Source organism: Leptodactylus fuscus, chromosome 2, assembly GCF_031893055.1.
Source record: "Leptodactylus fuscus isolate aLepFus1 chromosome 2, aLepFus1.hap2, whole genome shotgun sequence".
Taxonomy (NCBI): domain Eukaryota; kingdom Metazoa; phylum Chordata; class Amphibia; order Anura; family Leptodactylidae; genus Leptodactylus; species Leptodactylus fuscus.
This window is the reverse complement of record NC_134266.1, coordinates 221012998-221037229: the sequence shown is the minus strand read 5'-3', so window position 1 is coordinate 221037229 and position 24232 is coordinate 221012998. Positions and strand designations below refer to the sequence as shown.

The 24232-nt window shown below is 40.9% G+C and overlaps 1 protein-coding gene across 1 annotated transcript; it reads left to right on the top strand.

Annotated features, from left to right (window-relative positions):
• The first annotated feature begins 4433 nt into the window (after positions 1 to 4433).
• On the top strand, positions 4434 to 23438 carry PTGES3 (prostaglandin E synthase 3). Its single transcript, XM_075265699.1, has 8 exons — positions 4434 to 4613; positions 11730 to 11843; positions 14527 to 14596; positions 20620 to 20718; positions 20847 to 20936; positions 21025 to 21087; positions 22053 to 22077; positions 22454 to 23438. Coding segments are annotated over exons 1-8 (483 nt in total). The 5' UTR covers positions 4434 to 4611; the 3' UTR covers positions 22474 to 23438.
• Positions 23439 to 24232: the final 794 nt, after the last annotated feature.

Here is a 24232-nt window from a genome sequence, read left to right as displayed (position 1 = left end):
TTTACTACTTGGTATCATGTTATTTCACAGAATATTTGCACTTTAAAAAACTATGTATGTTGTATATGCACTTTAGAAACTACGGATGTTTCACATATCCTTATATATATATGTAATGCAAGTGTCATTTATTCATCATTAACCATTAGTATTCCATCTTGGGCCTTCATTGTTCTGTTTGGTTGTATCACCCCATTCATTATTTCTGTCTTATATATGTTTTAAAATGTATTCAAATAAAGCTTTATATATTTTTTGCTAAACATTTTCTGTGGCAGTGCGCTTTTTTAGCATAGTGTTCTATTTATATTGCTTTGCCAATTTTTGCCCTATATTTAGTCGTGTATACTCATTATATGGTGTCCCAGCGAGCTGCTGGGATGCTGGAACAATAACAGACACGGTGCAAGGAACATGTTCAGCAATAGGCCAGCATGACAGCTGCCGGAGTAGGCGGATCATCGACTCCAACAACACACTCTCTATATGGCGTCCCAGCCAGCTGCTGAGATGCTAGAACAATCACAGGCACGGTGCAAGGAACAAGTTCAGCAGCAGGCCAGATTGAGAGCTGTCGGAGCAGGCGGATCTTCAATGGCAGCAATTTGCTGAATATAGGTGGATCATAGATGCCAACAACACAAAGACGAAGTCGCGGGCAGAGGCTAGTGGTTAAATAAAGGGTGTGGTTTTTATGGATTTGTAGAAGGTTACCAAGGATTAGAGGAAAGGGTAGTACTCGCAGGGAAAAAAACACAGCCCTCCAGCATATAATGAAGAAAATTCAATCTTCAATGCATGAAACTTGAACGCAAACGTATAATATTGGAACACTCACTTAACAATGTGTGGGATCTAACGCACAAACTTTCAAAGATTCCTCCGGCTTGGAACATGAATACACATATGGGCTTGCGGTGAAAGTGAAGTTCAGCGAGATTCACTTGATTAAAAAACTTGAATCTTTATTTCATTGTCCAATTAAAAAATGCAGATATACAGATGGTACAGACATAGACCCTGATGGTATACTTCAGTAGCAGGTTACACAAAAAGAATCTGACGCGTTTCGAAACTACTGTTTCTTAGTCATAGCATGGGCTATGACTAAGAAACAGTAGTTTTGAAATGCGTCAGCTGCTTTTGGTGTAACCTGCTACTGAGGTATATCATCAGGGTCTATGTCTGTACCATCTGTATATCTGCCTGTCCTTAACTGTCCGTTCCCAAAGATGTCCGACTTTTCAAGCGGACAGACAGATAAAATTCAACTAACCCCCAGCCCCTCCCACACCTAGTGGCTGGTGATGGAAGGAGTACAGAGCTAAACCAAAGATTATGCCCATATGTATATACTGTAATACACGCATGGGATTATGAAGATTGAAACTACAAAGACATACTGATAGGAAAAAAAAGTATATTGTGATCCCTATATGGGGCTCACAATCTACATTAAAAAAAATAAAAAAAATAAACATTCCTGTGTATTTATAAGCTTTTGACAGTGTACCAGACATCATGACAAGGTTGCTGTGCTCAGATGTAGGCCTGACCATGTGGACACAAAGAGATTCTACAGGGTTTCCCATGAGAGCATGGGAGGGCCTGGCACATCACAGGAGGCGGATACCCCGACCAACCAGTCAGACTCATGATAAAGCTTGCTGTTGTTTACTTCCTGTAACTGGATATTAAAATAGGACATTATATTGTGTGAAGCAACCACTGTGGGACATTATTCTTAATGGGTTTTTTAGCAACTGGATAAACTCTGGAGGTTCAGGAGACAGGTGGAGGCCTTAGGTCACTAGCACTACCTGCATAGGGAGCAGTATACTGTGGTGTTGGCCAATAAGGAGGCAGAATACAGTGTGTGGAGGGCGTTATACCATGTGGAGCCAGAAAAGGGGGCATTATATTGTGTGGGGGCCAGTAAATGGTGTGTTTTACTATATGTGGGGTCAGTAATGAGAGTGTTTTAGCATGTGGGAACAAAAAAAGGGGGAGTTATATCTTGTGGATACCAGAATAGGGGGTTGCAATGCCATGTGGGTGCTGGGGTGAAACCACATCAAAACATTGAGAAGCAGAGCAATTTCAGATATCTTAAAAATGTATATCTAGCATATCTGTCCTTAATATTAAAAGCTAAATATGTCAAGTTGATTGAGAGGAATATTCAGATAGAGAAATGTCGGAAACTTAGCTTATCTTTTTGAAGTTCCTTACATAAAAGGCAATATAAAATGATAGATAGTGCCAGCTTGTACCATACATGCATCTAAAAGTGTTTGTAAACTACAGAGAGAAATGGTCTTAAGAAGATGATTAATTGACATATTGTTTCTGTCCTTTGAAGCAAAGCCTATTGAAGGATGTACATTCCTTACTTGTGTTCTGTGTAAAGAGTCCAAAATGAGAATATTTTAAACAGAAAATGTGGAACAAAAACAAAACTTTCCTTGCGTACAAGACAGAAAAAAAATTGAAACACCCCTGTGCTGTCTGGAGGCTCATTTGCAAACCGGGAGAAACTGGAACATCAACAGACTGGCGTCGCGGATCAGAATTATAAAGGTAGGGGACGAATAGCCTTTCTTAAGGCTATTCGGATGTGGTATTACCTCCAAGAAGGGATTCTAATGATAGAATAGGACGTCGCAGCATGCTCAATCTCATCTTGCATATGGGACTTTCCACGCTTAATTCGTTTCCCATGTGTTTTTATTTTTGACCTATGGCAAGTCAGTAACCCTACAAGCCAATCCGTCACATTCTTCTCCCAACCCAAGAATTGACGACTTCTTTGGTAATGCCCCAGCCTTCCATCTGCTCACTGATTCAGAGATTTGTATTTTGCTCCTGGTTAGATCATTGTCTGGTTACAAATTCATGACCCAATGTTAATAAATCTGTGAAACAACCTTGCAATCAAAATGCTCAGTATTCTCCTTGATAAATTCTATTAGGGGTACAGTTTCTAAACTTTTTAGGGTAGTCCACTTTGGGGGATCTGCAAATAAGACATGGCGGCAAAAACTATTGCAGCAAAATCTGCCCTGCAAAAGCCAAAGCATAGTCTTTCTGGTCCAAGCCCCACCATGTTCCCATATAACAGTTTAGGAAATCGTATCTGTTTAGAAGAAATTGTGTAATGAATTCCTTTAATCACTTGAGAAAATTAATTGTTTGGGGGTAAAGCAGCATTTTATCTTAAAAAAACCCAAAAAACTATTGTTGATTTTCATGTCCCGATGTTAATAAAATCTATAAAACAGCTGTGAGTTCAAAATGCTCACTATACCCCTATAAATCCACAAGGGGTGTCGGTTCCATTGTACTGGAAAATCTGCGAATATCTGCTCTTCAAACGCCCAATGGCGCTCCTTCCGTTTGGGCATGTTACTGTGTGGCAATACATTCGTTTACATGTGGGATATTTTCATGCTTCAGAGAAATTGCGTGACAAATTGTGGGGTGTATTTTCTTCTTGAAGCATGTAAAAAACAATGAAAAAAATGAAATGTCTAAATATGACCTTGATATTGTTTTCATTCTCATGAACCGCCTAAAGGGTTAACAAACTTCCTCAATGTGGTGTTGAATTAATTGAGGGCTGCACTTTTCAAAATGGGGTTATATGGGGTGATGTAAGCCTTCTAACGTGTAAAATAAATTGGAGGACGAATAAAAGATGCTGCTGGTATAAAGCAGAAATATGGGAGATATATAAAGCAGAAATATGGGAGATAATATTTATTCATGTATTTGGGTGGTATGACTATCTGTCTGTTGAGCATTTCACATTTTTTCAAATTTTTACTTCAGATTTTTCAAGTAAATACAAAAACTATTGACCAAATTTTACCACTAACATGACGTATATAGTGTCACGAAAAAACAATCTCAAAATGACTTGGGTCAAAGTTTTCCAATGTTATTGCGCTACAAAGTGACACATCAGATTTGGGACTTGTGACCATCTCCATACAGTGGGTTTAGAAGGTGTCCTTAATAAGGGGAATTAAAAAAAAATATAGCAAAAAAATAAATAAAAATATTTAAAGAAGTGTCTAGAACTTGGTGCCGCCGCGGGTGAGTGAGTTTCTAGAAGAGTCTCATCTGCTGCCATCTAATGGTCAGTATGAAGACTGCACCTTTCATATTTCGCCTTTATACAAACATAACATAGGCTGGCTGCGGCGGCTTTATGAGCTGTGGTCTTTGTGTGTCCCCGGTACTTTACACTGCATGTATCGCCGGCTATAACCTGAGGGATTAGCGAGAAATAACCGGGTAAAGCCATTACAAGCTACATGAAGAGATTGCGCAGCCATAAAAGCTCCCCACCCTTCAGCGGCCGTTACGGAGGGAGGGGCCGTATAATCTCCCGCGCTTTGCTCCTCCTCCCCCCGCCTGAGGCAGCCTTTGTGTTGCCGCGAGAGTACGCGCGCTTCCTCCCCCCAGAATGAGGCCAGGACCAGTCTCCACCAGCTGCCGGTGACGTCACTTACAGGCCCGGGAGAGCCGAAGGAGGAGCTGAGCGGCGTGCGGCGGACACGACGAGAGAAGCAGCGTGGAGCGGAAAGCCGGGAGAAGCGCAGCAACATGTGAGTGTGCGGGGCGGGGTGGTAGGGGCATTCAGGCAGGCAGTACCGGAGGGGCTGGTCACTGGGAGGCGGATAGCGCAACACAGGAACCGAGAGAGTTTAGCCGGTCTTCTCATGCACTACGACTGTAAAGCAGCATGGCGGATTAGCCAGCCCAGATGTAAGCCCTGTGCCCCATGTGTGGCCCTCACAGCCCGGTATATGGAGGAGGAGCCGCTCCCAGTCACCCCGGCCCAGCTCTCCAGAAGCTTCTGTGAGCCCGTAGCCGTAATCCGCTTACTCCCCATTCATTGTAGTGCGCAGCGCGATTTCTGCTCCGTCACCTGTGTGCTGTGGGCGGGGGGCAGCTGTGGGGTGAGCCCTGACCCAGCCCGGCACCTGCCGCCCTCCTAGGATTTTATTCCCGGTCTCCAGGATTCCTGTAGTCGGCTGTGTAGCCATGTCCTGAGGCAGTGCAGCTACACACTCCTGATCGGGGGCCACGTTGTCGGACGATCTCAATGACTCCAATCCAGCCTGTAAATACTTGTAGTAAATTTATATCCCGGGACTCACTGAGAAGTCCCAGAAACCTTCCATCTGCAGCTCTCACCCCTCAGTAGGCGCAGCCTTCTCATCTCAGCTGATAGGAACACAAATCCTTCTGTAAACCAGTCTGGAGGCCTTAGGGGCAGGTCACAGTTTTTTGCAAACAGATTTTTTTTTTTTTTTTTTGCATTTTTTCCGGCTCCGTTTGACTTCAATGGGTTTTTCCATGTGGAATCCACCTGAATATAGGTCATGTTGCTTTTTTTTTTTTTTTTTTTGTGCTAGCTGAAAAAAAAAAAACTAGAGGAAAAATCTGCTAGTGACTCCCATTGAATTGAATGGAAGGTGTATTTTGAAGTGGATTCTGTGTCAAAATCTGCCTGCAAAAAGAAAAAAGTGTGAGCATATAGGGTCAGTTCTCCGAGTTTTTTGCAGGTGGTTTTTGATGTGGAATCGCTTGAAAAACCGCCTCTTATTCATTTCTATGGGAGTCCATAGCAGTTTAACCTATCTTCAGGTGGATTCTGCCTCGAAAAAAAACATTGAAGTCAATGGAAGGAAGAAAAAAACGTGTTTGTTTTTTTTTTGGCTTGGATTTTGCAAAAACCGCTAGTTTTTTTTTTTTTTTTTTTAGAAGTTTCCAGGTCCATATAGTGTGCTGGAGCAAAAAGTGTCAAAAACCATGTAAAAACCGCACACTCCGTGTGAACATACCCTTAGGCTCAGCCCTTTGAGTCTGTCAGCAGTAAAGTGGTTATAAACCTTGTAGAGGTGATCAGGGCTGAGTGATCCTGGCCTAACTAAAAATCGTGATTGAACATTTAACCTCAATTACAATTAATGAATGATCACTTTAGGACGCTCCTCTTTATACATTCCACACCCCTTGTATAAATAGCCCTTCTGTACCACTACATTTTGGGAACTGAGATATCAGCAATCCTAATATGATCTTGTAATATTCATGCTATATCCGTTAGCCAATGGCCGGGTAAGGTTAATGGAGCTGACTTTCGATTTGTCATTTTATAATTAATTTCCCAGTCCTAGAGGTAATTCTGTTTTCAGCTTTGGAGAGCCATTCTCAAATAAACGTCTGTTTTATGCAAATAAGGAGATGGTTTTTTACATATGAATAAATAGTAAACTGCTTTACCTGAAAATGGGGCTCCAAACAGGAATAACAGGCATATTTGATAAGTGGGATCACCTCTACAAGGTGATGTGATGCGTCATAAACCTAATGTACTGCCAGCAGATTCCCTTTAAAGGGGCTCTGTCAGCAAAATTATGCTGTATGAGCCCCACATATGTGTGAATAGCCTTTAAAGGGATTCTACCACTAATCCAACATTTTTTTCTAATTACCACGTCGGAATATCCTTAAGAAAGGCTATTCGTCCCTTACCTTTAGACGTGGTCTCCGCCGCGCCGTTCCTTAGAAATACCGGTTTTAACCGGTATGCAAATGAGTTCTCCGCAGCAATGAGGGCGGGCCCCACTGCTCAAACAGCGATGGGGGCGTCCCCACTGCTGCCCGAGAGCTCACTCCAGCGACGCCTCCATCTTCAGCTGCAACCCCGCCTCTTCTAGCTTCCATCTCGGTCCAACAGGCGGTCCTCCACAGTCCGACATCATTTTACTGTCACGCCTTCTTCTTTCTTCTTCCAGCGATGCCCTCCTGTCCTGGCTCTTCCCCGCCTTCATCTTCTTTTCTTTCGGAATGAAAAAGTTTGTGAGCGTACTGCGCATGCACATTACGCTCGCGTAGTTCTAAAGGGTACTTAGAACTACAACAAAAATAGCGCCGACGCGTGTGCAGTAACGCTCTGGAGGGAACGATATTGCGCACGCGCGGGATTTGAACACAACCCCCGAAAGAACAGCAGATCAAGGCGGGGAAGAGCCAGGACAGGAGGATGTCGCTGGAAGAAGAGGAAGGCATGACAGCAAGATGATACCGCCCACCGTCCACGATAAGGTATGATTTACATATTTATTTTTTTTTGTTTTATTTTAAAATGGGAGGGGGGGCTATTCACGCATATGTGGGGCTCATACAGCATAATTTTGCTGATAGAGCCCCTTTAATGCTTCCTCAAACTAATGGTAGCAGGTTTGAGTGGTTTTTGACAGCCAGGGACCCCAAAAGGAAGCCAAAAGCCTATAGTGCTCAATGAGTAGAGGAAGCGGAGGCGCTGCTGTGTTTACCTGTAGGTGAGGCTTCTATTGATGCTCTGGTTACAAAGAAGTGTAAATATTCCTTTTTATAACCTCATTGTGGCTATACTATGTAACAAATATATACATCTACAACCACGAAGTACATAAAATAAAGGGGATAGGGATGCTCTGACAATGTATACTGTTGCTATAGCCACCCTGTTCATTCTATACTGTACGAATTGTATATCAAATCGCCTAAGGCCTGATTTGCATCTACATTTGGGTTTTCGTTTGGGGAGTATGCTTGGGACCCCAAACAGTAACCTATATGCACAAAAAAGCGGTTAGTTAAAGAAACGGACCCCATAGATAACAATGGGGTCAATGTGGTTTCTACTCTGTTCCCGCATGAAACATGCAGAGCGACTTTGAGTCTGACATTGTCCCATCCGTGCTTGCTGTATCAAATTGTGTAAGGGCAACGCCCCTTTGACACAGGGCTGTGGACTCAGTAGGCCAAACCACCAAACGCTTCTTTTTCCAGATTATAATTATTTTTGGAGACCAGAATTGCATCTACAAGGTACTGTAGAAAATGACACTGACCATACAGTCTTGCTAATTGCATTAATAAAGGGTAAACAAAACGGTGTGTACCCGAAAATGGTGCCCCCCCCCTCAGTAGGTCACACAACTCGAGTCCTAATATGACATGACTTTTGCAATGAAGGTGGAAAAATGACTTATTCCTTAAAACTTCTCTCCAGAGATGATTTTTTAATGTAATGGTTAACACACAGGGCTTACGGATTGTAATGAATGGGGTCATCCAGTTTCTAGCATTGATGGCCTATCCTTAGGCTTATCCTTTAGCGGTGAGTGTAGCTATTGCAGTGCTATTGTACAGATTTCAGTGAGGCAGCGCTGCAGTACCTACACTCTCCTCTACAGTTTGTACGGGCTAGTGAGCAGCAAGTCTTGTGCAATGTAAATATTACCAAGAGCCGCACTGTCTGGTTGCTGGTCCCCCAGGCCTAATTTTGATGATCTGACCTAAGGAATGACCATGAGTGTTTGAAACTGAATGACGCTGAGCAGTGAGGAGCGCCTCCTCACAGTACAGCGCAGTGGACACTACTGTGAGGAAGGGCGTTCCTGACACTGTCAGAAACGCCCTTCTGACACTGGAGAGCTACTGTAACTGCACCGATAGCTCTTCACTGGGGGACAGAACGGGAAAGCCGACAGTGTGCTGAATTCGTGGAACTGTCTGCTTTCTAGCTGTGTATTACACCGCATGTGCCGAGAGGTCATGAAAGGTCCTCTTTAAAGGGGCTCATTGGGAAAAGTCATTATTAACTAATCTCACCCTTGCATAGTCTTTAGACAGGCTATTCCACACCTACCTTTAGTATGTAAATTGCCTCAGTGGTTTCTGAATAAGTCCAGTTTTATTCATATGCTAATGAGCTTTCAGCCAGCACAGGAAGTTCCCAGCAGCACCCTTCTATTATCTCCTATGTGTGTGCAAACAGGAAGCTGAGTCAGCAGCAGCAGCCGCCTGTGCATAGGAAACAATAGTAACAGGGGTGCATAGCAAAGGGGGTGCACGATGCATCAGTCTAATTAGCATATGAATAAAAACGGACTTATTCAGAAACCACTGAGGCAATCCACATACTAAAGGTAGGTGTGGAATAGCCTTTATAAAGTCTATGCAAGGGTGTGATTAGTTAAAAATGACTTTTCCCATTTATGGAGCCCCTTTAAAAAAATTAACAGTGGAGGGAATAGTCCAATAGACTAGAGGTGAGATCTTCATAGATTAAGCAGGGCCCTCTATCCCACCGGTCCAGTTGGTCACTGTTGGCACTGCACTTGTATTGTGCATAATCCCTCATATTTACTGCACCATGGAAATAATCTGCTATCCAGAAATAATCTGCTATCCAGAAACTTCCATATGCTGGAAGTTTCGGTCCTAGATTAGACCTGTATGTAGCGAATGGTGTGTCTGGCATCCTTCCCAGTGATGATTCTGTCTGTAGGTTCTAAATTGCTTCTATAAGAAACCAAAGGGAATTAAGGTTACTCAGAAAGCCCGTCATGTAACTGGTCCTAAAAAGGGGAAAAATTCTTATCAGGAGAAATGTGCTAGTTGTCTGTACAGGCCCTCTACTCCCCACTACTTCTAGAATCTATATAAAGTATATATAATACATGTATGTCCATATTTGAATACTACCAGGTCTCTGTTCTGTCTTGGAGGCGGTGTAAGACACGGTCTCATGTGAATATAGTAGTCTGAAGTTACAACCTTTTGAAACTATCACAGTTTTCTGCCTGCTACTCTGACCAGCCACTTTCCAACTAGATCTACACTTTGTATTACCTCCGATTCCTCTACCATCAGTTTTGGATCAGAGTCTTGCCTTTCAACTTTTCTACCACATTGTGAGCACATTTTTTCTGGTGTCCGCAACCAGACATCTTGCAGCGCTTTCCTCAGTAGGTTTCACTTTGTCATGGAAATACATCTTAGTTTCATATGGCAACACTTAATGCCACAATTTGTCAAGAACTGAGTAATGAAATGTTCTAGTTTTGTTTTCTTAGCTTGCCAGTAATCTTAATTGATCTTAAGTAATAGGGTAAGTTGTATCCTGATGACATAAATGTCATTCCTTATGGGATTGTAATGCAGCATTATAATGAGCACATATAATTCTGGAGAAGAAGTCTTCATTTCTAAGACGTTCCCACAATACAATATTATACTTCGAGGACCTTTCATCACCAACTCCAGCTTTATGCATCCTTTAATAGGCGCTGCTCCAATGATTCTGGCTGATTTGGAATTTTTCCTAGTACTTGCCATTCCTGAGCAGTCAGTACAGTCAGTTGTTGGTACCCCACCTTTAGTATTATAAATGGGCGGTGCCAGGTAGGAGCAGGCAAAGGAGTGTGATTGAGCTCTGATACTGTCCAATCAGAGGAAGACTGTGTCAGATTCCAGGGTCATGCCCTCTTGTCTGCTCCTCCCTGAGACCACCCACATAATTCTACAGATTAATTATATCAGGCGCCAAATCTAATTTCACTGATTGCTTAGGAGTGATTGAAGCTAGAGGGGAAGAATACAATAACACAAGAAGACAGTGGAGTAACACCGAACAAGTATACAAATAGTTGGAGTTGTTGGAGGTGCTAAAAGGGATTCCCCAGAACTTGGGGGGGGGGGGGGGGGGAATATTAGTTTGTGTACTTGCAGTGATACTTTTCCAAATACGTTTTATATAGGTAGTCTTGTTTTGCTTAGGGGGTATCACACCAGTAAATCGCAATGGCCACCAGTGCAGTCCTTTGTAAGAAATCTGGCCTAGAGTATATAGGGGTTAGATTCTGGTGAAGACTGACATGATTTTTTAGGCAATGACCACAGTTGCAGTATGATTGTGAAGTAGCGCAATCTCTTAGGATGTCTGAAGTACTGACCATGGCTGTAGTATCAGCATGTCTTCACTGCTTCCAGGGCAGCTTGTCACGTAAAGCGCGAGTAAAATCTCGCACGTGTGCTGTACGTGGCTAGTTGCTCTAGAAGAGGTGTAGAAGGAGGGATCATTTTTCAAGACGGAGGGTGATAAGGGGCAACACGGTGGCTCAGTGGTTAGCACTGCTGCCTTGCAGCGCTGGAGACCTGAGTTCAAATCCTGTCAAGGACAACATCTGCAAGGAGTTTATGTTCTCTCCGTGTTTGTGTGGATTTCCTCCCATATTCCAACGACATACTGATAGGAAAAAAATTGTACATTGTGAGCCCTATATGGGGTTCACAATCTACATTTAAAAAAAAAAAAAAAAAACAACTTTTGGGGTGGTAAGAAACGGAGGCAGCTGATGAAGCAGGGGTTTTCGGAGCACAGGGATAACTCCCTCTGTGCTCCCTGAAGATTAATTTGCATATGAAGAAAACTAGTTTAATTCAAAAACTGCTGCGAGGATCAATGAATAACAGGCATGCCTATAATAGCCTTTCTAAAGGCTTTGTAAAGATGCACTTAGTTAAAACAACAATCTAGGCAATGATAGATTCAACTTTAAACTTCTTGTCAGTCTACACAGAAATGACCCTTATTAAGCCCTGACACTGCACCCGCAGGTCTTGAACAGCATGTAACAGGTCCTATTTGCATTCTAGGACTGGTTTCTCACACAGAACAATGCAGGCAGAAGTTTTCAGTAACTGTAGTGACTCCGCTAGGCAAAACGAAAAATGACATATTACTCATCACCACAACACCCATCCAAAAAAAGAACCCAGAAAACCCTATTAAAAAAATTTTTTTTAATATTTATCTGTACTTATGGTTCATTTTTATGTCATTGTTATGAATGGTTTTAACAAATTTATTTTGTCCATAGGCAAGCAGCATCTGCAAAGTGGTACGATAGGAGGGATTATGTCTTCATTGAATTCTGTGTGGAGGACAGTAAAGAAGTGAAAGTAAACTTTGAAAAAGATAAACTAGCCTTCAAGTAAGTGGTGTCGGTGAGAAAATTGTAATGTTTGAGCTTTTTAGGGTGGGTTCACATTGTCCTTGTTATAGTTTATTGCTCTGATCCATCATAGAATGAGAACGACAGACTTATACTGAAGACTGAGACTCCTCTAACTGCACCTGTTCCCATTTACTCAAGTGTTGATAAAAAAGAAAACAAAAAATCGATATCCATTTACTTTTCTTCAGGATGGTTACTAAAGTGAGCAAACCTGACAGAAGAAAGATTAGTCAGGTTTTTTTGTTTTATCTTTTAACATTAGAATGAATGGGAACAACTGGAGCCCCCTCTGTTGCAATTCTGTCGCTATAGACTTGTCGGTAGTTATCTGCACAGATCGCGTAATGCCCATTGCTAAAGGTATCAAAACAGCACCTATCCATTTGCCATATTATACCTGAGAATACAGGCACAAAACCTCATGTAGTGATGGCTACCTTCCACTGTGCATAGTGATAACTACAAAGCTCCCAAATAGAGCTAGCTGCCTGCCTCCAGTTTATAGTCCTCGGGCTGCCATAGTCACCCATGTAGAATACATGTGACAATATTCCTTTTGGAGAGTGCATACCATTACAGTTCTCAATCACTAGTTGGAACCGTCCACTGAACAAAGAAAAAAACAAAAAAAACACCACATTTAGATAAACTTCCCATTGTAGTGAATCTTTTCCTTAAAAACTCAGTCTAACTGCTCAAAAAGCCCCACTGATCAGGATCTCCTCCTCCGTTCTGAATGGAGTGGTAACACTCGGGCAGGGTGCACACAATTCCATTCATTTCAGTGGTAGGACCAGTGCGCTCAGTAACATACACCTCCTTTCACTATGCATGCTATGCTGTTCGGGTGCAGTGAAGTGAGATGTACAGACCTTGTCTTCACTGCTCCCAAATGCATATATAGTGGAGTCCTTCATTGGATGCTGGATATCTTGAGTTTGGATAGCTAATTATACTGGTGGCAAATATTATGATGCAGAGCATTGGGACCCGACATGCTGGTGGTTTACTAGTCCCAAACAGCCTGACTGTCTGTCATCCGTCCAATGCTTCTTGGCTTATTGCTTGTATTGAAGCCCAATAGTCTCCAGTTTATTAATAGTCACAAGAACCTGTGGGCAATACTATAAGACATTCTCTAAAGCAGTCTGCGTGCAGCTGACTGGCCCGTCTCCCAGTAGAAACCTTCATGCTTATAAACACTCATTCTCTTTGTGGTTTTCCCACTCGTGTTATTTAGTTATTCCCCTTGTGATCTGGGAGTTCTGCACTTACCGTACCTCTTACAGTAACAGCCGTTTAGGTTTGTCAGTATCTGTGGTACAAAGGGTAATAGATGACACTGCCTTTAGTTCTCCGGTTTGTAATGCATACAGAAATTGCACTCTAAAGCTGACTATATCCTTGTAGAGGCCTAATAGGAACACAGTTACCTTTGTGACTACAAACTGATGAAGCATTTCAGAGAAAATCCTCTTTTTTATGATTATATAGATTAGATTGCAAGTGCATCAGGGGCGGGGCCTGATTTACTAGATGTGCCTAGTGACAGATTTGAATGTTTCTGCTCTCCTCTGGAGTCTCTGCCCAATGTTTAGCAGTAAATGACATTCGGCCTCTGTCAGGCCCGACTTCTGATGCATTTGCAGGCTTTAGATAGAAAAGGTATCTTTCTGTTCTTACTAGAGATCCCTATAATTCACTAGAAGTTTGGTAGACATTTGGACCTGACATACTCCCTCTAACATATGAAGTGCTGGTTTCCACATAAGTTGCAAATGAAGTTAATTTCAGTTTCCATTTCAGGGAAACAAATACATTAGACTTGTGAAAATGAGAATAGCCCAAAATTAAAACTAAACTGTCCATAACCTTTAATAAAATTGACATTTTATCACTCGGCTCTGCTTGAAAATATCAGCGAGATTTAGGTAATCTGTATTGTAAAATATAATGGACACCCAGATGTATTGGTATTAAAGGACTCCAGGCCTGCAGCCGATAAAGTTTATAGGTAAAAGTATTACTTTTCCCACATCAGCTAGTCAAAGTAGAAACTGTTATGCTTAGTGCAGGGCCTGAAGTGGAGGTCACGTAGCCCTGTACTAGGCATAAGTGTGTATGTTTTCTTGTATTCAATTACTTTAATCTAGTACTCCATTAACTAGGAATACAATGAAGGTAATGATCACTGACCCCAGTGGTGAATGTCCATTAATGATTGAAAGGCAACACGCGAACATTTACTTTTGCAGGCTATAGTTAGAAAACCCGGTTCTCTGACATGTGTATGAAGGATATTTCCCCGCCTTTTGATATTTGTACTAAGGAGCTGGCACTCCCATGATCTGCTGTTAACAGAAGCCACTAGCCTTGGCACTACACTGTGGATGGAGTGGGGAGCATTTTGCACTGTGTAGTGACTGTATTGCCACAACTCTTATCCCATTAAAGTGCTTCTGGCTCCTTTCACTGCAGTTTCAGCACTGGCAATTCCTCATATCAGCTGACTGGGGTCCTGGATGTCATACCCCCACCATTCTGATATTGATGAGTTATTCTAAGGCTAGGTCATTATCAAGAAAAGTCTGGAAAACCTGTTTAATGTCTCGAATAGAGGAAATATTAAGTTGTATTTGTTTCCCCTTCTGTTTTTTAGTTGTCTGGGAGGAGCTGATAACATTAAATACTCAAATGAAGTCGATCTGTATCAGTCTATTGATCCCAATGTAAGTTTTCCTCTTTTTATATGTCATTTACCTGTCAAAAGCAATCACTGTGTAGTAGGAATAATGTGAATAAATGGCTGTGGGGGTATGCTTGTTTTCTGAACCATTATGGGGAATAGGAGTTATTTATTTTTTATAAATATATTGGTCTAAACTTTATAATTGGTTAATTATGAAGTTTTCCTTCTCCCCAAAAATTTTTTTTGGCGGAATCCACCTTAAGATGGATCGTGGTGCTTCTTTCCCCCTCCCCTCCCCCCCCCCCTCCCCCCAGCTGAAAAATCACAGAGAGGAAAAAAAACTGCTGCTGACTCCCACTAAAATGAATTGGAGAGTTAGGAGGCTTTTTTTTTTGTTTGTTTTTTTTGGAGGTGGATTTTGAGGCGGGTTCTGTAAACATGCATGAAGAGTCAGAAGTATTTAGCCAACAACTATCTCTGGGGTATAACAGCCTTTAGGCTGAAGCACCACATTGTGGGAACACAGTGTATATTCTTTTTCTGCTGTGGAAAAAAATGTAGCATTTTAAAGATTGAGAGATTCTGGCTAATCCCATCCTCGCATTGCAGAAAAAAAAAAAAACTCTGTGGAAAAGCTTGCATTTTCCCTATGGGGTTTAATAAAGGTAGAAAACCCACTGAGAAAAACTCAACAAAAAACACTGTGGGGGAAAAAAAAAGTTGTACATCTGCAATGTGGGGTCTTTAGCCTTAGGTTTTGTATTAGGGAGAATTTTAACCCCTTAGTGACCAGCCTATTTTGGACCTTAATGACCAAGCCAAATTTTGGAAATTTGCCCTGTGTCACTTTATCAGTGAATAATTCTGTAACAGTATAGCGCATCCAAGGGATTCTGATATTGTTTTTTCGTGACATGTTGTACTTTACTGAGAAGGTAAAATTAGACTGATATAACTTGCGTAAATTTATTTAAAAACTCGCAAATGCTGAAAATTTTGAAAATTTTTCAATGTTTTCCATTTTTAGCTGCGATATCTCACATATACACAATAATACAGGGCAAAAAAGTTAGTAGTTATATACTTCCAAATGTCCCTTTTGTGTTTCAAGCATATTTGAAATAATTTTAGCATATTTGAGTAACTTAGACAATTTACAAGTTTATCAAGTTTATAAGCAAATTTTGGAAATTTTGAGTTTCATTTTTTCCTGTACCAAGCTCTGTTTACAGACAGGAATTGGTGGAATAATGACAGAACCTCCCATTAAATGACCCAATTTGGAAAACTAGACCCCTTCAGGTATTCTTTGAGAGGTATAGTGAGTATTTTGATCAAATAAATATTGTTTTGCAAGAATTATTACAAATGATGAAAAAAAATGACATTTTCATTTTCTTCAAATATATGTCATTTTAAAGCCATTTTTTTGCACACAACACATCAAAAAGAAGAAACACACCCCAAAATATATCACCCCACTTCTCCCGTGTTAAAATATGTTCATTTTGTGGCCTTAGTCCTATGTACGCACATATAGTAGGGCCTAAGAGGTAAGGAGGGCCAATTGGATTTCAAAACACAAATTTTGCTTGCAGATATTTTAGGCCCATTGCACATTTAAACAAGATTTGAGTTACCAAAGCAATTGAAAACCCCCATAAATGACACCATTTTATAAACTTGACCCCTTAGGGTATTCATTGAAGGGTATAGAGAGTACTTTGACCCCATAAGTTTTGAGAAAATTTGCGTCAAACAAAAAAAAAAAATCATATTTTTTACACAAGTGTCATTTTATAGGCAGTTTTTTTGCACATAACACATGAAAATGAAGAAAAACACCCCAAAATAGATGACCCCATTTCTCCTGTGTTCAAAAATGTACACTTTGTGGCCTTAATCCCATGTATGGACGCACGGTAGGGCCCAAAAAGAAGGGAGCACCAACTGGATTTCAAGACACAATTTTTGCTTCTAAATGTTTCAGGCCCATTGCGCATTCAAACAAGATTTGAGTTACCAAAATAATTGAAAACCCCCATAAATGACACCATTTTATAAACTAGATCCCTTGAGGTATTCATTGAGGGGTATAGTGAGTATTTTGACCCCATAGGTTTTAAAAGAATTTGCGTCAAACAAAAAATTCTCATATTTTTTACACAAAAGAGTCATTTTAAAGGCAGTTTTTTTGCACACAAGGCATGAAAATGAAGAAAAACACCCCAAAATAGATGGCCCCATTTCTCCCGTGTTCAAAAATGTACACTTTGTGGCCTTAATCCTATGTACGGATGCACGGCAGGGCCCAAAAAGAAGGGAGCACCAACTGGATTTCAAGACACAAATTTTGCTTGCAGATATTTCAGGCCCATTGCACATTCAAACAAGATTTGAGTTACCAAAACAATTGAAAACCCCCATAAATGACCCCATTTTATAAACTAGACACCTTAAGGTATTCATTGAGGGGTATAGTGAGTATTTTGACCCTATAGCCGTTTCACAGATTTTACTAACCTTGGGATGTGTAGGTTAAAAATTACTAAAATGTCCCTTTATCCCCAAAGTTTTCATTTTCACAAGGGGTTAAAAGAGAAAATGCCCCCCACAGTTTGTTACACAATTTCTCCTGAACACGGCAATACCCCATATGTGGCCATAATCTGCTGTATGGGAACATGGTGGGGCTCAGAATGGGAAGAGCGCTATTTGGCTTTTGGAGGGCAGATATTGCTGGAATAGTTTTCAGGTGCCATGTCGTATCTGCAGAGCCCCTAAAGTACCAATACAATGGAAAGTCCTCAGATGTGACCCCATTTTAAAAACTACACCCATCAAGGAATGTATCAAGGGGTATTATCATTTTGAGCCTAAAAATGCTTCCCAAAAATTAATGTACAGAATGAAAATTGAAATTTTTAAAGAAATATGCCATCTCGGTGCCCAATACGTTGCACCCACTTTGTGTTGTCAGAGACCTGCACTCCTAAAACTATTAAGGGGCCATCCCGAGGGTCAAAAAATTATATATGTGGGTGTAAACTGCTGCTTGGGCACACAGCAGGGCTCAGAAGAGAAGGAGCAGTCCGCTTTTTAGCTATTGGGGTACAGAGTTAGAGGGACTTTTGGGGCGCCATGTTGTTTTTGCAGAGCCCTGGAGGTGCCAGTAAACTGGAATTCGCCAAGAAGTGACCCCATTTTGTAGGGGAAATTTTAGGGTCTCGGCAAATATGACATGGTGTCCAAACACCAACAATCTAAATCTGCACTCCAAAAGCACATTGCGCTCCTTCACATCTGCGCCCTGCTGTGTACCCAAATGGCGGTGTATGCCCACATGTATGACACTGGTGTACCCTGGATAACGTACTTAATGCCATGTGTGGGTAGAATCAGCTGTTTGGGTACAGCTGGGCACAGAAGGGAAGGAGCGCTATTTTGGTTTTTGGTGCACAGTTTGGTTTTTGGACGTCACTTTTGCAAAGCCCCTGAATTGCCAATAAAGTGGAATCCGCAGACCTGTCACGCCATTTTGGACACTAGCCCACTGATGGGATTTATCAAGTGGTGTAGCGAGAATTTTTAACCCTTGAGTGTTGCATTTATTTGGTTTCCAGAAATGAAATCACAGCTGATAATGAGAAGTTAAAAATGAAGTTTTCCAGAGATTCGCCATTTCAGTATCTGATATGTTGTGCCCGACTTATGTCAGCAGAGACACTCCAAACACTGTTAAGTGGGTATCCCGGGCACAACAGCTTTTAGAGCGTTCATCTCTGATACAAGGCGGGCACAACATATTATGCACTGAAATGACGGATTCCTGGAAAAATGGTCATTTTCACCTTTCACAATCAGCCGCGTATTCATTTATGGATAATAAGTTATAGCAACATTTGGGGGTTAAAATGCTGTCTACCCCTGGATGAATCCTTCAGGGGTGTAGTTTCCAAAATAAGGTCTCATATCAGGGGATTCCACTTTACTGGCGCTTCAGCTCTGCAAAAGTGTCATGGCATCCAAAAACCAAACCGTCTGTGCTCCAAAAACCCAATAACCGTTCTTCCCTTCTGTGTCTGGCTGTGCCCTAATATCAGTTTATTCCCACATATGACATTACGTCCGTTATCCCGGGTACACCAGTGTCATACATGTGTCATACATGTGGCATAAACTACAGTTTGGGCACACAGCAGGGCGCAGAAGGGAAGGAGCGCGATGCGGCTTTTGGAGCACAGATTCAGATGTTTGGTATCTGGACGCCATGTCATGTTTGTAGAGCCTGTAAGGTACCAGAAAAGTGGATTCCCCAAAGGAGTGACCCCATTTTGAAAACTGCACCCCTCAAAGAATTTATCAGGGGGTGTAGTGAGTATTAGTATCCCAGACGTGACTGCACAGCGGATGGCAAAGAGGGAATATATAAGCTGTGCGGAGGACATTGGGAACACCAAATTCCCTACTATGTCCCAGTAGCTCCTATGATTGGGGGAGTCAAACTGGGGGTCACTTTGGGGGTCACTTCTGGTGTCTGTTCCCTCACAAGCTGTAAATCTGGGGTGTCCCCTGATATTCGCTCGCACAGCTTATATATTCCCTTCCTGCCGCAGCCAGTTGTGTTCTAATGATTTTGGCGATTTTGGGGTTGTTTGTCTTCACATTACTAGATGCTATATTTTCTTTATTTTTCTGGTGACGCGGCCATATAAGGGCTTGTTGTTTGCGGGATGAGATGCATTTTGTAATGACACCATTTTTGGGTGCCTACAACTTATTGAATACATTTTATTAACTCTTTTTTTGCTGGATTTTCTAAAGAAAAATCAATTCTGGCATTGCATTCTACCTTTTAAATTTTTCGCCATGCAGCGTACAGTATAAGTAACATGTGACCTTTATTCTGCAGGTTGGTACGGTTACGGCGATACCTCATTTATGTTATTTTTTTAATGCGATACTAATTCTGTAGAATAAAAACACATTTAGGGACATAAATCAACGTTTTTTGTATCACCATCTTCTGAGAGGCGTAACATTTTTATTTTGACAGTTGGTTGAGGGCTTATTTTTTGCGGGACAATGTGCGCTTTTTATTGGTACTGTTGTGCAGTGATTATGACTTTTTGATCACTTTTTATAGCATATTTTGTAAGGTGAGATGGCGAAAAATCACTACTTCCGGCGGGTTTTTTCCGTTTTTTTTTTTCCGACGATCACCGTATGCATTAAATATTGTTGCAGTTTTATTATACAGATTGTTACGGATGCGACGATACCAAATATGTATTGTTTTTATTAACTTTTAGGTTTTTTTTTTAATATAATTCATTTTCTATAGAAAAAAGGGAATTTTGGGGCTTTATAAGTTTATTCATTTTTATCAGACACTTTATTTATTTTTCACTTTTTTTCTCTTACTTTTTCATGTGTCCCTTTAGGACACTTGGATTAGTGATGCTTTGATAAAAGCATCACTAATTCTCTATTAGACGCTGCAGGACACAGCTGTCAGTGTCTTGCAGCGTCTAGAGGAAGTCAGACGCAGGGGCTGCCTGCGTCTGACTTCCTCTTACCCCGGGCAGGATCAACCAGGTATGGGGGGTCTTTAGCAGTCTGGGGTCACTGGCCAGACCCCAGACTGCATGTTTTGTATATCGGCACCCTCCGATCTCGCCGCGGGGGGTGCCGATACCGCCGGCACTGTCACGGAACCGTTTCAGTTCCGTGATCATGTTTGATCACGGAACTGAAGGGGTTAAAAACCCCCCGATCGGAGACCCCTCCGATGGGGGGTTATGGAATGGGGTCTTAGCTGTTAGATACAGCTAAAATCCCATCCAATTATGTCGGCACTTACAGGGAATCCTTCCCTGACTGCCCGACGTAGTTTTCCTATAGGGCAGTCAGGAAGGACCTGCAAGTGCCGACGTAGATTCCCTATGGGCCGGTCGTTAAGGGGTTAAGTTAAAAAAAAAAAAAAAAAAAATGTCCATAGCTTGTTAATGTTGGGAATGATATCTTTGGGTTCCGCTCACATTGTTCTTTTTACCCTGATAGGAGTCTAAACATAAAAGAACAGACAGATCTGTGTTGTGTTGTTTACGAAAAGCAGAATCTGGCCAATCTTGGCCGCGACTGACAAAAGAGAAAGCAAAGGTAACACTTTTTACTACCTTAAGTCTGGCCAGTCCCTCACGTTCCTTGTCTTGTGCGTCAGCCTGTAATAAGACGCCAGTCACCGCTTTAGTAATGACCTTATGGTGCACATTTATAATATTTTCCAGCTCAATTGGCTTAGTGTGGACTTCAACAACTGGAAAGATTGGGAAGAAGACTCAGACGAAGACATGTCCAATTTTGACCGCTTTTCAGAGGTTAGTGACAAACGTCCTTAGCTGCTTTCTCTAGAGACTTGTGCTGACAATCTAATACATGAAATATCTTCATGACTTATGTTTACAGATGATGAACAATATGGGAGGAGATGAAGATGTAGACTTACCTGAAGTAGATGGTGCAGATGATGTAAGTTTGTATCTTTAAAACTGCTGAAAAATGTAGTGAAAAAATGTAGTTTCTCAAGATTCATTTGAGTAGGCATTTGGGCAAGCTCGATTTTCGTATTGTGTATTTTTTTTATTTTCTGTAACCATGTGATCTCAACATTGTAAGGCTGATGTGGCTTATGTGCAGTACAACGATCAGGCCTGCCAGCTCAATGTCTACTTTTGGGCATGTTCGCAAGGTTTAGTTTTCATGCACATTCTGATACATTTTGTCAGAATATTTATAAACTATACTTTACTTTATATTCCCATTGTTTTCACTGGGAATATTTACTGCAGTTCATACAGTGCATAATTTTCCACGCTCTAATAAAACAAAAAAAAAACTTAGTTTGCTCTGAAACTATATGAAGTAGTCGCACACTAATATATGCAAACATTAATATGCTAAAACTGAACAAGGACATGCCATAAATGCCTGATAAACTGGACCTGCAATTGACATATATGATGGATATAGCCATACGTGTCCAAATGAGAATAACCTTTTAATAACATAAGATACAACCATAAACTTTGCACATGGTAAACTGGCTTAATTTTTATTCGTATGTATTTTATTTATTAAAAAAGATCCCACCTCTCTTGACCAGATGTACTTTACTATGTACTTGCATGTCTCATGATAGGACTATTGTGGAACATCCTTTCTCCTAATTCCATTTTACGGTTCCTCTATAACTTGGCCTGGAAGTGACATATCAGGAGTGATGACTGGTTCCCTGTAAATATTTGGTACTCGATAGTTACTCCTCTTAGTTGTAAGCCTCTAGATCCAGCAGCCTCATTGTCTGCGTCACACTTAGATGCAGTATTGAGATGGGTGGAAGGCACCTACCATAATAAAATACTAATATGCATGTGTTACCCTTTACCTAATTTGTCACAATCTCCTGAAATCTATTTTATTTCTGTCCCCCTTAGGATTCACCAGACAGTGATGATGAAAGTAAGTACTAGCTTTGTTCTATATTCTGGGGCATAGAATTTTGAAGTTGAATTGTGTATTATGGGTGCTGTGTAATAATCTTTGATTTTCATGATATTCTGTATTAACCTTTTTCCTGTCAAGATGTAATAGAAACGTCCTTGGCAGAGAAAATCTTCAGTAGCCAAAGACTTACAAGATACAACAGTTGCATAACACTTAGACCTTGCAATCCATTTTAAGCTGATATTCTATTTGCACATGTGAATATTGTTCTGGCTACCAGAATTGCAAAAGATCCAAAACTGAATTTGCAGACGGGTGAAATCTGCTTTTTATTTTTAACATTTAAAAAAAAAAAAAAACTTAACGCCCAATTTTAATACTTTTCTTCTAGAAATGCCTGACCTGGAATAAGAAGATACAACATCCTAAAAATGTGGGAGGAGGGTGGGAGAATGGGTGGAAAGAAACTTTCAACACACTCTGCAACAGTTGCCGATACCCAAGTTGTAAATACAGAGTACTTCCAGTCAGCCTTGTACGTGTATCACCGAATGGCGCTTACCAGGGGTTCGGAGTTGCAATTGTACAGGACATCCCTGAAACCTTAATGCAAAGGAGCTGCTATTTTTAATTGTTATAACATTTTAGTATATTGTGTATCCCTTATTTTTATTATATGTGGTTATGAGTTTTCTTTTCTCCTTAGTTTACATGAGGGCATGTGTTCTTGAGAATTGCTGAATCGAGAACCATTACAACATAACTAATGATTTCATCTAAAGTTCATTGTGTCTCTAGCTATAGCATTCTGCTTGGCCAAGGGAGTTCTAGGTGTAATTCTTCCATAATCTCCAACATAGACAATGAACTACACAACCAAAATTGTGAATCTTTACAGATAGTGAAATTGATATTTATAAGGGAATTACTATTCATTTGAAGACTGACATCAGGAGTCCTCCCAGCACTGGTCACATGTGTTCTTGCTTAAAAACCGTAGCGTCAATTCATGAGTCCTTCAGTAGTTTTTTTTTTCTAGATAGAATGATTTAGGGTTTCTACATACAAAGTCAGATGTATGAGACTATCCCTTTTCTACCCATGAGTCCTGTACAATTGGTCTGACCCTTTGCATTTCCACCTTGGAAGAGTGTAGACAGCTGTACATTGTTTCTCTCATCAGTCTGTACATTTAGACCAAATTGTATTTGCACTGTCACAGTATATATTAAAAAGGAAAGAGTAACAATGTTAATACACTATACTGTTTTGTTTGTTTTATTTCTTAAATCGGGTGAAAAGCCTAAGTTGTATTGGAATTGATGGGGATTTTTTTAATTGTCTGCATTATTTCTAATAAACTATTAAGAGACTTATGATTTTTATTTTCTTTATGGATTCACAACATTATATATTTTTACTTTTTAACAGTAGAAGGTTCATTTATAGAAAGTGCAGACAGCCAGAGATGGTCACATGACTTATATACAGCAGTGCCAGGATTTCAGTGGTAAACCTAAAATGACTTAGAACGACAACATTTTTATAATGGCTTTCAAACTAAAGCCATTGGCACCTTTTTTGGGGGGAGTGTTATTTTGAACGTGTGGACAGTCAGTCCTTGACATAGTTCGACGGAAAATCCATCTTTGAAAAGTACAACATTGTGTTGGCTAGATGACCGTATCCCCAAAATAGCCGGTTTGTGGGGGTATTTCAGGATTGCGGTGTTCAGCAGCTACCAAAAGTGGCCAAAGGAAAGGTGACCCTTTCTGCCTGAAGACTAGACGGTCTGATCCCACACAAGAGCTACTGCAGCACAATCACAATTTTATTAGGCACAATGATCAATTATTGTAAAGAAAATGACTAGAACAAGGGGAGCGTAATGTCACACACCAACAGCATAAAGGCATGCTGCAAATGGAGAAAATCAGCAGTACAAGTGACCATAAAATGGTATGAAACTGCGATGACAAAGGGAAATGCGTATGAAACCTGCATAAACTATGGTTTGTAAGGAAATCTTCAATCCGCAGAGGAAGGCCACCAACTACGAATTTAGTGAGTGCCACAAACTTGTAGCAGTCTAATCTATGGTGGCCACGTAGTTTTATGTAAAACAAGTCAGTGGAATATAAGGAAAGGGTTGAGGGCTAAATAGAATATG

What these genes read in the sequence shown, in the direction of transcription:
- PTGES3 (XM_075265699.1), top strand. An exon ending in ATTTTGACCGCTTTTCAGAG is followed by an intron (nt 20,937 to 21,024) that starts GTTAGTGACAAA and finishes TTATGTTTACAG; the next exon opens with ATGATGAACAATATGGGAGG. An exon ending in AAGTAGATGGTGCAGATGAT is followed by an intron (nt 21,088 to 22,052) that starts GTAAGTTTGTAT and finishes TGTCCCCCTTAG; the next exon opens with GATTCACCAGACAGTGATGA.